General features: G+C 39.7%; 1 protein-coding gene across 17 annotated transcripts in view; it reads left to right on the top strand.

The window, feature by feature from the left end:
- Positions 1–14712, top strand: part of RUFY3 (RUN and FYVE domain containing 3) — an 81989-nt gene that overhangs the window by 51972 nt on the left and 15305 nt on the right. For all 17 annotated transcript variants that reach the window (XR_009350567.1, XR_009350569.1, XR_009350573.1 and 14 more), the window contains 8 exons: positions 203–304; positions 1832–1955; positions 3576–3637; positions 5204–5269; positions 6461–6530; positions 10563–10655; positions 11972–12055; positions 13905–14072. Coding sequence is in view for 9 of the 17 variants with exons in the window: in XM_059159702.1 (XP_059015685.1) it covers positions 203–304; positions 1832–1955; positions 3576–3637; positions 5204–5269; positions 6461–6530; positions 10563–10655; positions 11972–12055; positions 13905–14072 (769 nt within the window). In the remaining 8 variants the exon portion in view is untranslated. The remainder of the gene's footprint in view (positions 1–202; positions 305–1831; positions 1956–3575; positions 3638–5203; positions 5270–6460; positions 6531–10562; positions 10656–11971; positions 12056–13904; positions 14073–14712) is intronic.

The raw sequence follows: 14712 nt of genomic DNA, 5'->3' as shown, positions 1-14712 counted from the left end.
ACCCCCAGACCCACGATCCCCTTCATTGCACCATTCACTCACTCCCCGCAGAATTCCTCATGTAGAGATGAGGTGGAGGAGGTCGTAGGGAGCACCTCAGTGTGCATGTTCTACTGAGGACTGTGAGCGAGAGGACGGGAATCTCCCCCACCGTGGCCCCAGCTCTGCTACTTTGAGTAGTTCGGTTCCTGTGTTTCTCTAGGACACCGGTAGGCAGAGGAAGAGCCTGGCTTCGCTTGGCATTAATGCAGAAGAAACTCTCAGAATATATGAAAGCTCTGATCAATAAGAAGGAACTTCTCAGGTATGAACATCTTGTTAAACTTTGTTCTTTTCTTGCCGGGTTCTATATCGTATGAGGTCAAATCATAGAAATTTGCCATTTTCACAGATCAAAAACAGTTGATATCGTGGCAGTTTCATGTAGCTCGACTAATACCTTCTCCCACACCTCACACACACAACACTCTTGAACAGGTACTTATTTGGTACATATGTTCAGTCTGTCACTGTGGCACATATACAGGGCAGTCCAAAATGTGATAACCCCCCCAAAAACAAGAAAGGTTTTTGACATATTGGCATGTGCCCAGGCTCAGTAAGCCAGGGAAGCAGACATGTAACATGAAATTTAGAAAGAGCATACACAAAAAAATTTCCAGATGGATTATAGATATAAACAGGAAAGGGAAAACAGTAAAACTTTTAGAAGAAAATACAAGGTAGACACCATTTTCTTAAATAAGACATAAAAAGCTCTACTCTTAAAGGAAAAAAATTGATACATTAGTCTGCATTAAAATGAAGAACTTCATTTATCAAAAGACACAAGGTTAAAAGGCAACCCGCAGAGTGAAAGGAGCTATTTGTAATATATATCTTCAACAAATGATGCACATTCAGGGTATGCGAAGAACTCCTTCAATCCAGTAAGAAAAAGAGAGCCAAGTAAATGTTAAAATGAGTAAAGGGTTTGAATAAGCATTTCACGAGACAAAATCAAAATGGCTAGTAAACAGAAAACAGGGGGGAAGGGGTCGTGGCTGCCTCAGTCAGTGGAACATGCGACTCTTGATCTCGCCGTCCTGAGTTCAGTCCCACATTGGGTATAGAGCTTACTTTATAAATACGTATCGGGGTGCATGGGTGGCTCAGTCGGTTAAGTTGCCTGACGGTTTCGGCTGAGGTCATGATCTCAGCGTTGTGGGATGGAGCCCTGCCTCAGCCTCCACGCGCAGCAGAGTCTGCTTGAAGATTTCTCTCCCCCTTCCTCTGCCCCTCTCCCCACTCATGAGTGCATGTTCTCTTTCTCTCTCCCTCTCAAATAAATAAATCTTAAAATATATATATATACATGTACATAAATACATATGCATATATATATATATATAAAGATACGTAAGTTCACAAGCTATCATGTAAATGCAAATTAGAATAACAGTGTGGTCACACTACACCTCCGCTTATAAATAAACCAAATCTTTGAGGCAAATTTTGAAAAACCAATTTTTTAAAGATGCTTCAAGATTGAAAAATTGTCCCTTGCATCTCAAATGCAAATAAATATAAGGGAAAAGCATAAACAGTCACTTCAATGAAAGTATCAGTCTCATCACTTTTCTTTCAGGGACTAATATCTAGAGTCTACTCATGCACGTATTGTCTAAAATAAACTTTCCAAGCCATCTGTTTTGGGTTTTTTTTTTAAGTTTTTCGCTATTATTTTGGTACTCATATTCAACCATGAGGCCGGCATTTTCTGCTCATCTCAAGATTACATCATTGGATTCTTGAAGTTTTATTATTGGTATTGTGTGGATTTCACTTACAGTGAATTCTACGAACCCAATGCCCTCATGATGGAAGAAGAAGGAGCCATAATTGCTGGTCTCTTGGTGGGTCTGAATGTCATTGATGCCAATTTCTGCATGAAAGGAGAAGACTTGGACTCTCAGGTATGCAAAAGAGGCTCAGTCACCACGCGTGTCTCTGAGCTCTGTTATCTCAGAATTTGGGTGGATCGGATCATACCAACCAAATTAAGGGAAATTCTGTGAGTCATAAATTGGATTTGTGCATTTTTGATGTGAATATAAGCAACTTACTTTTCCTTCTAACTTGACTCATTTATGTATTATGAATATTTTTCACATTCTTGTCTTGATTGTAATCCGTGCCTAAAACATTTTATACAGATTGGGGCTCCCAGGTGGCTCTGTCATTAAGCGACTCCCTTCGGCCCAGGTCATGATCTCAGGGTCCTGGGATCGAGCACCGCATCAGGCTCCCTGCTCAGTGGGGAGCCTGCTTCTCCCTCTCTCTCTGCCCCTGCTGTGTTCCCTCTCTCGCTGTCTCTCTCTCTCTCTGTCAAATAAATAATTAAAATATTTTAAAATAATAAAGTAAAATATTTCATACAGACTAAAATGCACACAGAGAGACACAGGCTAAAATACATACACAGGCGTGGCAGTTACGAATACAGACTAAAACTAAACTGTTTAGGTTCGGATTCTGCTGCTTAATTTTTTAGCTGAATAAATTTTGTAGTTAGTTTCTTGATGCATCACGCTTCTTAGCTGTAATACAGGGAGAAAAAAGAATATCTGTATCTATTTCATAGGGTATAGTGAGGAATGAAAGAATTATTACATGTGATACACCTGGTACAGCGCCTGGCACATATGAATTGCTCAATAAATAAAGCTATCACTTTCACTATGACTCTTTCTTACCCCTTCACTTTCACTATGACACTTTCTCACCCCTTCTCTGAAATGCTACAGCAAATTTCTGTTACTTTATACTCTGAGAAAGTGGAAGAGGAAGTAGGATATTTTGACCTCAATTTTAAAAGAGAAATAAGCTGAATGATAGCAGTCCTGAAAAATTTAGACATATTGCATCAATGTAAGTTTGGTAGAATAAATACTAAAATGTTATAGTGGTCCTCTCGGGGTGGTTGGAACTATGGGTATTTTGTATTACTTCCTTTTACTTATCTGCATTTTCTGAAACTTCTTTAAGGAAATAGTAATTAGAATTTTTAAAACGTTATTCCTAAAAGTGAATAGGGATTCAGTAGCAGAATACTTGAGAGAAACCAAAGAGAAAGAAACTTTAAGCCTTAAATTTATAGTAAGCTTTCTGTTGACTTTCTTAGAGCCTTGTGTTGACTTGCATGATCTGGTCTTCTGGTTCTGTTGCCTTAATCTCGATTCTTTACTTACTTTCATCTGTTCTCAAGTTCTTGATATAATAAAAGTAAAACATTTTCATCCAAAAAAAATTTTTTTAAATTCATTTAATTCATGACAGAGAGGCAGAGGGAGAAGCCGTCTCCCCCACGGAGCAGGGAGCCTGATGTGGGACTTGATCCCAGGACCCTGGGATCATGACCCAAGCCGAAAGCAGATGCTTAATGGACTGAGCCACCCAGGCACCCCATTTTCATCAAAAATTTCAAATAATGGCCATGACGTTATTGCTGTTTTGAATGCCCAGGAAGAGATATTGTATTATGCCTTTTAAAAAGTATCTAATCTTATCTTAAATTTTGAATATTCTCTCTGTAGGTTGGAGTTATAGATTTTTCAATGTATCTCAAGGATGGGAACAGCAGTAAAGGTAGTGAAGGGTACGTACAGAGACAACGGAGTTTCTTTTTTCTTTAATGTTCTTTGATAGCCTTTAAAGTTTACAACAATGGTGCTTTAACAGATTTGCTGAAAGAATTTCTGATGATATAGTTTTCATAGTCTTGTCAAAAAGAGCTGACTCTTGTGCCCGCTAAACCCTAAGAGAGGTTTTAGTGAAGTGATTTTCCTACAGTGTGGTTCAGGGGTTAATAAAATAAAGGGGTTTATAAAGGAATTCAGTGTTCCATCTCTTGAAGTAGTATTTGAAAACATCGTCTTCTTGATCAGGAGGATTGCCCTCTCGGTTTTGTTAAAACATGAAATATGAAACATGAAGTAGTATTTGAAAACATCGTCTTCTTGATCAGGAGGATTGCCCTCTCGGTTTTGTTAAAACATGAAATATGAAACATGTATTATGGACTTATATGAAACATTGACATTCGGGGTAGCAGAGTGAGGAGTATTTGGGGACCTGCACTACTGTTTCATCTCTTGTAAATCTAAAATTATTTTAAAAAAGTTTTGAAAGATCCATATGGTCCTTAGAAATTAGACATCAGATGCATACTGCCTAATACTCTTGATAAATTTAGCAGTTGAAAGCACCATTAATCTGACATTCTTAACTTTGGACATTGAGCCAAGACTACATCATTTTTTCTTTTAGTACTAGAAGTATGAGGCCTTGATTTGACTTTAATTGAAAAGTCTGGCTTTCTAACTTGGCTGTAATAAATTAGTTGGTTCCAGAAGTGAACTTCCTGTTTCCACTCTTTATTTTCTCATGTAACATTAAACACTTGATCTTTGTGAAAGCCTTTTATACCATTCACTTTGAAATGAAATCAACATTGAAAGGCAAAGATATGGCCTTTGGGAATCACAATTATTATGCCAAAATCAGCTTAATTTAATTCCTATGACAAATGGAAAATTGTTGTTATAAGGAGTACTGGCAAAACTTTAGCTAAATCCCAGCCAGCAGGGAGCCACGACAAGGCCTCCAGCATCAGGGACAAGCAGCACCAGGAGGCCCACAAGAGACCCCTGGTAGCCCAGCGGGCAGCTTCCGTGAGGCAGAACTCAGCCAGGGAGAGGGCAGACAGTATTGAGGTTTATGTCCCTGAGTCTCAAACCTGACTCTGAGACCAGGAAGCAGAAAGCAAATAATTTTAAATTATTTAAAAACTATACACAACTACACACAAACTAAAAAAAAAAAAAAGAGAGAGAGAGACAGACAGACAGACAGAAAGAAAAAAAGCTATCAATTACGAGAAGAAAATTTTTATTTTTAAAATGCCTCTGATAGAATGTATAGAATGTAATGTTATACCTATAACCGAAGTTATTAAGGTATGTAAGCTGCAATAAAGGCCTTTTAATGTAGAGAATTTTTTGTTTCATTTTTAAGTATCTGAGTCTTTTGGAAGCGTTATACATCAGGTCTGTCTTTTGGTTCAGTGTGTCTGTACTATGGTTTTCTTTCTGTGTTCTATGAAAAGACTGGGGGAGGGGGATCTTGGTACTTCTAATGTTATTTATTTTATTTCTACACCCAGAGATGGCCAGATTACTGCAATTCTGGATCAGAAGAACTATGTAGAAGAACTCAACAGACACCTAAAGTAAAGAATGAGTTAATACTTCTACTTCCCTGGGGATTCTGTTGTGAAGGAAAAGAGAAGTAAACAGTAAACTGATAAACCATGAGGATCAGTTCAGGCAATACTCAACAAAAATATGGACTTCCTGCTTGCCGGGCACTAAACTAGGCACTAAATTAAATGTCGTTTAACCATTTTGGTGACCTCTAGCGAAAGGCAGTATAAGATTAGTATGTAATTATGACTCTAGTGATTAAATAAGTATGTTCAGTTAAGAATTCTTAAACATGTGACAAACATCCTTAGTTCAGTAGATCCAACCACATATTTCAAGATTGAGCTTGAGCAAACCACTTAGTACCTTTAGATTAGTTGTATCATGTTGGTCCTTGCATTTTTCATTTATACATTGAATTGATGGTATTAACTTACCCTCCCTTTACTATCACTAGCATTAATTTACCAAATACTATTTTTCAGAACTGTCCAGAACATGAAACAGTCTGTTGATATTTTCAAGTATATTGGTGTTCTTGCTATGCTAAAGACTGTCAAATAATTCAGAAAAATTAATATACCCATTAACTATTTTTAATAATTCTCTTACAAAGATAATTTAAGTAAAACCTATAGCATGAGTATACCAGTATCAATATAAATATTGAGTAGTCTTGATTTCAGCTAGAAAATTCAAAAACAATTTAAGTATATTTTCTCTGGGGACCAAGAACTAATAAATGACTACAGTGAATTACGGAGAGGTTAGTCAAGCAAAAACACACATTTGATAGTGAAATAAAAATGTGAGTTACTCTTTTCATGCCTCAGTTTATCTATATTGAGGGATCCCTGGTGTATAGGGTTGTTGAAAGGAGTAAATGAAATAAGGCAAATAAAAACATTTAGGAGAGTGCGTGGTACATGGCAAGCCCTTGCTTCAGGTAGCTTGTCCTTATATGTACGTAAACTTTAAAGCTGAGAGTGGCCTGGATCAGCTCTTTTGTTTCATCCAGCAAGTGCTTTAGTGCAGAGCTCAGTGCCAAGAGTACAGCAGGTAGTCCACAGCCCCGTGGGACTGTCTTAGAGCCTGCAAGTCCACCGTGAGCTGTGGACATTAGGCGACGGGGTGATACCTGTGATGCTTGTGTACACGGGTAGGACAGGATGTTCTGTTTTTCAGGAGAAATGGTCACGTTTTTCTCCTCTTTACAGTGCTACGGTAAACAATCTTCAGGCAAAAGTGGATGCGTTAGAAAAATCCAACACTAAACTGACAGAGGAGGTGAGTGTTTTGGAAATTCTTTGACCGACATACAGTTTACTAATGTGCAGTAGTGGAAGCTTGTAGCTTGATACTCATCCTTTGCTCATTGAGCAGACATTTGGGTACTGTTTCTTTCTTTCTTTTTTTTTTTTTTTTTAAATTTCTTTTCAGTGTAACAGTATTCATTGTTTTTGTACCACACCCAGTGCTCCATGCAATCTGTGCCCTCTCTAATACCCACCACCTGGTACCCCACCCCCCCCACCCCCCCACTCCCCCACCAACCCCCCCCGCCCCTTCAAAACCCTCAGATTGTTTTTCAGAGTCCATAGTCTCTCATGGTTCACCTCCCCTTCCAATTTCCCCCAACTCCCTTCTCCTCTCTAACTCCCCATGTCCTCCATGCTATTTGTTATGCTCCACAAATAAGTGAAACCATATGATAATTGACTCTCTCTGCTTGACTTATTTCACTCAGCATAATCTCTTCCAGTCCTATCCATGTTGCTACAAAAGTTGGGTATTCGTCCTTTCTGATGGAGGCATCATACTCCATAGTGTATATGGACCACATCTTCCTTATCCATTCGTCTGTTGAAGGGCATCTTGGTTCTTTCCACAGTTTGGCGACTGTGGCATTGCTGCTATAAACATTGGGGTACAGATGGCCCTTCTTTTCACTACATCTGTATCTTTGGGGTAAATACCCAGGAGTGCAATTGCAGCGTCATAGGGAAGCTCTGTTTTTAATTTCTTGAGGAATCTCCACACTGTTCTCCAAAGTGGCTGCACCAACTTGCATTCCTACCAACAGTGGAAGAGGGTTCCCCTTTCTCCACATCCCCTCCAACACATGTTGTTTCCTGTCTTGCTAATTTTGGCCATTCTAACTGGTACTGCTTCTGTGCAAGAGCTAGACAATGATTTCTTGGTGCACTGATTGGCGTGTGCCCGACTGGCAAGCTCCCACCCTCCTGGGCCTTATTTCCTCCTTGCCGGGGGAGGGTCAGTAACCTAAAGAGCGCTGGTCGGAAGCCAGCGATCCCTGCTTGCGGGTCATGCTGCTTACGAGTCACGTAGGAGGGTCAGTCACTTGACCTCCAAGAGGCCCGGTTGCCTGCCCAGCAGATGAGAAGTTTACACTTCTCCTTTCAGCCTCATAGTTACTTTGAAGATCACAGAATATATACGGGAAAACCCTTAGAAAAGTCCCCAAATAAAGAATAAAAATTAACCTTGTGCTTTGATTCTGATTAGTAAAGACATTTTTTAACTTGTTAGTGTCTAAACTACATTTTTTCCTTTTATAACATTAGATGTTTCTATGAAAAATCTTTTTTTTTTTTTAATTTATTTACTTGACAGAGATCACAAGTAGGCAGAGAGGCAGACAGAGAGAGAGGGGGAAAGCAGGCTTCCCACTGAGCAGAGAGCCTGATGTGGGGCTCGATCCTAGGACCCCAAGACCACAACCCGAACCAAAGGCAGAGGCCCAACCCAACTGAGATAAGACTTTATCTTATCTATATCTTAATCTATTTCTTATTATAACTATCCTCTTACATACTGTGGCATACATTTGGTTTAAATAGAACCAAGTTCAGGCAGCAGTCAGGAAGATTGCTGTTTTTGTTTTTGTTAAGATTTTTTTATTTATTTATCAGAGAAAGAGAGAGTGCGCGAGCGAGCACAGGCAGACAGAATGGCAGGCAGAGGCAGAGGGAGAAGCAGGCTCCCTGCCGAGCAAGGAGCCCGATGTGAGACTCGATCCCAGGCCAGGACACTGGGATCGCGACCGGAGCCAAAGGCAGCTGCTTAACCAACTGAGCCACCCAGGCGTCCCAGGAAGATGCTGTTTAAACAGCTTTCTTCAGAACATTTTCATTGTCGTAACTTTAAAACACCTTCCCTATTACTCAGCTCTGTGGGCTTCACTTTTGGATGTAGATTCTTAAATTATATTAAAACTTAATGGAAGGACCCCTGGGTAGCTCAGTCGGTTAAATGTCTGCCTTTGGCTCGGGTCATGATCCCAGCCCACTGGCTTCGTCCTGTATCTGGCTCCCTGCTCAGCGGGAGGCCTGCTTTTCCCTCTGCCTCTGCAGCTCTCCCTGCTTGTACTCTCTCGCGCTTTCTCTCTGTCAAATAAATAGATAAAATCTTTAAATTAAAAAAAAAAAAGTAATGGAAATGATCCTTAGAATTTTACTCTACAAAGCTTTGGAAATACTCTGATTAGAAATGTTGTCCTGTGGGCCACTTGCTCCTCTGTTGGGGCAATAGGGCACCACAGCGAACCATGGTCTCTAGAGCCGGTGGGCGACCTGCGTTCATGCCCCGGCTCTGGCACTTGCTAGCTTTCTAATCCTGGCCAGTAACTTCAGCCTCTGTTTCTTGGACATCTTCTCTGTAAAATGGGAATGATAAAATAATAGTCAAGTTTTTGTGGGAATTAAATGGTGATACATAAGGACCCAGGCCAGTGCCTGATATTACCATAAGTGGCCAGTAAACGTGGTCATTAATTTTATTCCCTCAGTCACAAGACTTCTTCTCCTGACCTAGATTTATTTTATTATTACCAATGTTAATTAATTCATTTATGTACTTATTTTGCCAGTAACATTTAATTTCTTGAAACTTAGAATTTTTAGAGACAAGGAAGCCCTGTGTGTAGGCTTTATAAAGAAGCGATAAGACAAATTAGATCTGCCTTTTCCCATTTCCGTCTATTTTGGATTTAAGGAGGCCAGTGAAAAACAAAAACCAAAACCCCTTTTTTCCTCTCCTGAATTCTGAACTGGTATGATGAAATGAGAATTAAGCAGGTAAAGATATGTAAATACACACTTTATTACTCGTAAAACTGAATTAGAAGACCCACTTGGATATAGAGCCATAGTTTCCTGATACTTTCTCTGATGTTAAGGTCTTGGGAGAACCTGTTTGAGGATGTCTCTGGATCTAGAAAGCAGGCACCCTTGTCCAAAGTTAACTTTTTTATGCACTGTTAGGCCCGTGGAGCAGAGAGGGCTTTATGGGCTTCCGGACTTCCTCTGGAGAGCATGCCTGAGCCCTGGCTCCTCTGTACTTAGGCACTAGAACGGGAACCAAGCAGAGCCTGTGCTTCCTGCTCGTGAGGAGATCATTTAAGGGAGACTAGCCCGGCGGAGAGGAGCTGCTGAGTGTTCTTCCTCCTCTCATCCAGGCTCCTCCGTGTTCTCTGGGGGGAATCCAGGTTAGCAGGTGCGGAAGTGGAAAAAGCGTTGGCACTTTTCCTTTCCCCATCTGTAGAGTACAGATATAAACGTCTCCCTGAGCGTATACCGCTAGTAGTGTCCCCTTCCCTGTTCAGGCGCCGAAATGACAGATCTCTTCGATACTTAATGGCATCTTTTAGTGAGAACTTTGAAGTTCCATTTCTTTACTATTAAAAATCATCTATCAAAGGTCTTACGTAGGGTTTATGAGTCCCCAAGGCATGACTTGACCTCTTCATTAAACGTTTTAGAAATAGGTATTATAGCTAAATATAAGTTACCCATGAGAACACCTTTGAGATAATCTTAAGTTAACATTTTGGTACTGAAAAAGAGTTTACACAAAAAGCAGCAACAGGAGATCCTTTTTTTTTTTTTTTTTTTTTTTTTTTAAGATTTTATTTATTCATTTGACAGAGAGAGGGAGATCACAAGTAGGCAGAGAGGCAGGCAGAGACGGAGGGGGAAGCAGGCTCCCCTCCAAGCAGAAAGCCCAACGCGGGGCTCGATGCCAGGACCCTGAGACCATGACCTGAGCCAAAGGCAATGGCTTAACCCACTGAGCCGCCCAGGCTCCCCAGGAGATCCTTTTTATTTTTATCTAACCTAGTTTAAAAATACTTTTCCTAATTTCTGATACAGTAAACATTTTTATGCGATTACAGATAACCTTCTTTCCTTCTCTAGGAATACGCAAGCCTGAAAGTTATCTCCTAGCAGATCATGGATTATTTTATCCTATTTACCCTAAAACTTACCCTAAATTTTTTTTTTTAATTTTTTTCAACAGCTTGCAGTTGCAAACAACAGGATTATTACCTTACAAGAAGAAATGGAACGAGTTAAAGAGGAAAGCTCCTACATACTGGAATCCAATCGGAAGGTTAACCTTACTGGATTTATACAATATTCCTAGAGAGTGTGTTAACATGGCGGGGCAGGTGAGGGGAGGGGCTCTACTCTAGAGGACTGTTTGGAAGCATCAAGCACTTACACTGTTTTTACCGAGATTCCCTGCAGAATCGGGTAATGATGGAGCTTACGTGGGTGTGAGGTTCTTACTACAGACGCTCCCTGGCTTCACCTCTGTCTCTATTGTTTAGAAATTTCAAGAACCGGTCTAATTCAGTGTCTTGTTATGGACTCGTGATTTGTACTGTATTTAAGTGTTATGTTTATTATATTGAATATACCGTTGTTTTCAGGCCCTGTTACTGCTTGTAAGAAGTGTTTATTTAGTACCACTGGGAGTTACCATGTAAATGAGTTTTCTAGATAACTTGATCCCTTAAGGTATCAAATTTTTTATATATGTCTACACAGATTTTTTTGCAAATCTTTTATGTACTGCACACTCCTAAGCAATCCTAGGTAGAGGACATGATGTAACACAATTAGCTGCTCATGATGACTAAAAGTCCTAATTACCAACATTGGCAATTCCATGCTAAGTTATAATGATGCCACTTATGGGGCTGTTGGAATTGATTGAGCTTCTAGCCCCTGTACTTAAATGTTTCCAGATTGCTCTGGGTGCTTTTTCTCTGCTTTTATGTTCTCGCTGACATCTCTCCCTTCTCACTGCTGTTGGTATTAGTGTCTCCCCACTGCCTTTTACCTGCAAGCTTCTGTTCTTCTGTGATCTAGGAATCCAGATCGCCATGGTTATTAAAATTGTTCTGCTAGAGTAAGCAGCTAGGCTCAGAGTGGGGACTAGTGTAGTTCTCTGTGAATAGTGGGTTTGACTTTAATGTGTGGGTGTTGTGAAAACAACTGTGACTCCTCACAATTTTCTGATGATCTGCTTGTTTTTAGCTATGATCTCTCTGGATGGTTGGAGACTCCAAATGTGAGATCTCTGAAGAAGGAATATATTACCGTTTGAACCTTTGGCCCAATTTACATTTTACAGTGAATGCCACTTTGTATTTAGAAGCTGACTTTTAAGACTTCTTGTACTTGATATGATAACCTATCTTAGGACTTTAAACAAAATGACGAGAAAACCAGAAAATTCTGCTGAGAATTTTTTACTTACCAAGCTGCTTCATTTTCTTTGTTGTCTTTATCCATTGTTATACCTGTTTAGTTAAATATAAAATATAATCATTTTCCCTTACTAAATAGCAGTGTCAGCTAACTCTATATAGATTTTTTTTAATCCTTAAATATATGTACTATTTTGTTTATCTTTTCAAGGGTCCTAAGCAGGACAGAACTGCAGAAGGACAAGCACTGAGTGAAGCCAGAAAGCATTTAAAGGAGGAGACACAATTGCGACTGGTAAACTTAACTTGTGTTCTAGTAGTTCAGTAACCCGTTAAACATAAAGGCCCACTTGGATGTTTGATCGTAACAGACCAGGCTCAGGAACATTAGTAGTGGGCCAACAAATTTTTGTAGATCCTAAAAAACTGTTTCTCACTCCTTTTTATTTTTAATTTTGAGTATATTTATTATAAATATAATTAGACATGAAGGCAAATTTTCATATGGTTGCTTTTTACCTTCACTGGACATTACTTGCATAAAACACTTTTTTTCCTTTAAGTTTAATTCAATTAGCCAACATATAGTACATCATTAGTTTCAGATATAGTGCTCAACACTCTTAATCAAGGATATTACCTAATTCTGTAGGAAAGGCTCGCTGGTTATTGATGAATACAGTGGATTTTGCATATAGGAAAACTGTAGAAAATTTCTAATTATCTGATTCAACTAAAATGGCATCGAGGAAGCCTTCTTAGCTAAGTCTTAGGGTGGATTCTTCCATATCATAGCATTTGCTTAAGAGAATATTGTTCGTACAGAGATACTTTAGTTGCTTCGGTGACTTTTTTTTTTTTTTTTTTAATTTTTTTTTAAGTATAGTTCATACAGTGTTACATTACTTTCAGGTGTATATTTCTCACTCTTTTTAGGTGTATATTTCTCACTCTTTTTCTACCTCAGTCCTCGTCCTGCAAAGATTCTGTTATGTCTCCTTGGAGGATGTGTGTGTGTGTATAAATGTGTAATAGTGAATAATACTCCTGTAATAGATTTTAGCCAAGGATTAGTACATTAATACCTCCCTGGTATTGGTAAATGAACTCCTCCTGCAGAAGTGATGGTGCGACAGGCTCTCCCCCCAGCAACAGTGTCTCTCTCCGAAAGTAGGAAGAAGCTCAAAACAAAGGTGATTCGATTTCTAAAAATTATGACCACGTAATAGTGTATAGAATAGAATTTCAGATGTTCTGAGCAAACAGCAATATAAGTTTAACATCCTAGAATTATCACTTTCCTTCTATGTGTTTATGAATTAGATCTCAAAACACTTCCTATGAGGAAGATCCTAGAAATAAACCATGTCAGCATTTCCGAAGCAATCTGATAGAATCAAGCTAACTGTGCACAGAGGGACACCTCAGTTAAGTGGCACATGTATCTTAAAAATCTGACACAGAATTTTCCACATGCTTTTGTCACAAAAAGATACTGGTTTATTCAGAAAGGAAAGAAACCAAGCAAGTTCCTACATACGCCCCAGGGAACAGAATGGTTGGAGAAGGAAATTCAGGTCTTTGTAACTTTGATCCTCCAAATCATGTTGCAGTAATAATGATTGGACCAAAAAGGGGATTCATGCTACGTGATTATAAAAACTCAAGTCACCATATCGATCATTTTCACTTACTGAGATGTTTACCCTCGAAACCCAGAATATCTTTCGGGTTCCTTGGGCTCTTGATGACATCAACAACATCCAAATTGAAGAGAATTGCAATTGCTTCATTTGGCGCTGGCTCGGGTAACACTTTGTGTACATTTCTATGATAGAACATGACACCAGTTGTCTCGCTGTAATGAAGCATCTCAAGTATGTGTGTATTTCAGACCTATTAAATAGCACTGTCTCTGGCCTACCAAGTTTTGGGGATTTGTAAATTACTGAATAAACGTTTTTCAATGATCCTAATTATTATTCTTTTGTTAGTATCTCTGCATCGAATGATAGCTTGTAGCTATTTTGCCCGAATATTCAGACCTGAGAGTGTTGGAGTTTACAACATTTCCTGTGGAATTTCGTAGTTTGTGCTTCGTTGAGGAAAGAGAAAATGAGCAGTTTATTTACCTTTGGGGGCAGGATGTGGAGAAAGAACTGGAGATGCAGATCAGCATGCGACAGGAGATGGAGCTGGCCATGAAGATGCTGGAGAAGGATGTCTGCGAGAAGCAGGACGCCCTGGTGTCTCTGCGGCAGCAGCTGGATGACCTCAGGGCTCTCAAGCATGAACTTGCCTTCAAGCTGCAGGTAGGGCCGAGAAGAGGAACACTCACTGGCTCTCTAAACTCCCAGGGTTCCCTCCGCCCCTCTGGTCTCTCTGGAATCACGCTTGACATACAAGAGGGAAGACTCATGTCGCATTTGGAGGCTGGCGGCCAGTAAACCGCTGTAGAGATCAGACGGCGTAGGGTCCTATGCTGTTCTGGAAAGCCATAGCTCTTTTTCAGATTCTGGTGGGGAAAGTGGTCTTTTTTATCCTGTAAAATAATTTCTACACTTCAGCCTCCCCTGTCAACTGAACTATATATTCCATTAGCTTTTTTGTCCCATTCTTTATTTAAATTCAATTTTTAACGTATGGTGTACTAGTAGTTTCGGTAGACTTCAGTGATTCGGCAGTTGCACATAACACCCGGTGCTCGTCCCATCGAGTGGCCTCCTTACTGTCCATCACCCAGTGACCCCATCCCCCACCTCAGTTTGTTTCCTAGAGTTAGGTATCTTTATGGTCTGTCTCCCTTTCTGGTTTCGTCTTATTTTATTTTTCCTTCCCTTCCCCTATGTTCATCCTTTTATTTTTCCTTAAATTCCACATGGAAGTGAAATCATAGGTACCTGTCTTCTGATTGCCTTACTTTGCGAAGCAACATGGCGTTAGTTCTTACAC

The sequence above is a fragment of the Mustela lutreola genome, chromosome 1 (genome assembly GCF_030435805.1).
Source record: "Mustela lutreola isolate mMusLut2 chromosome 1, mMusLut2.pri, whole genome shotgun sequence".
Classification (NCBI taxonomy): Eukaryota; Metazoa; Chordata; class Mammalia; order Carnivora; family Mustelidae; genus Mustela; species Mustela lutreola.
The sequence above is the reverse complement of the archived record's forward strand: the minus strand, read 5'-3'. Positions and strand labels throughout refer to the sequence as shown.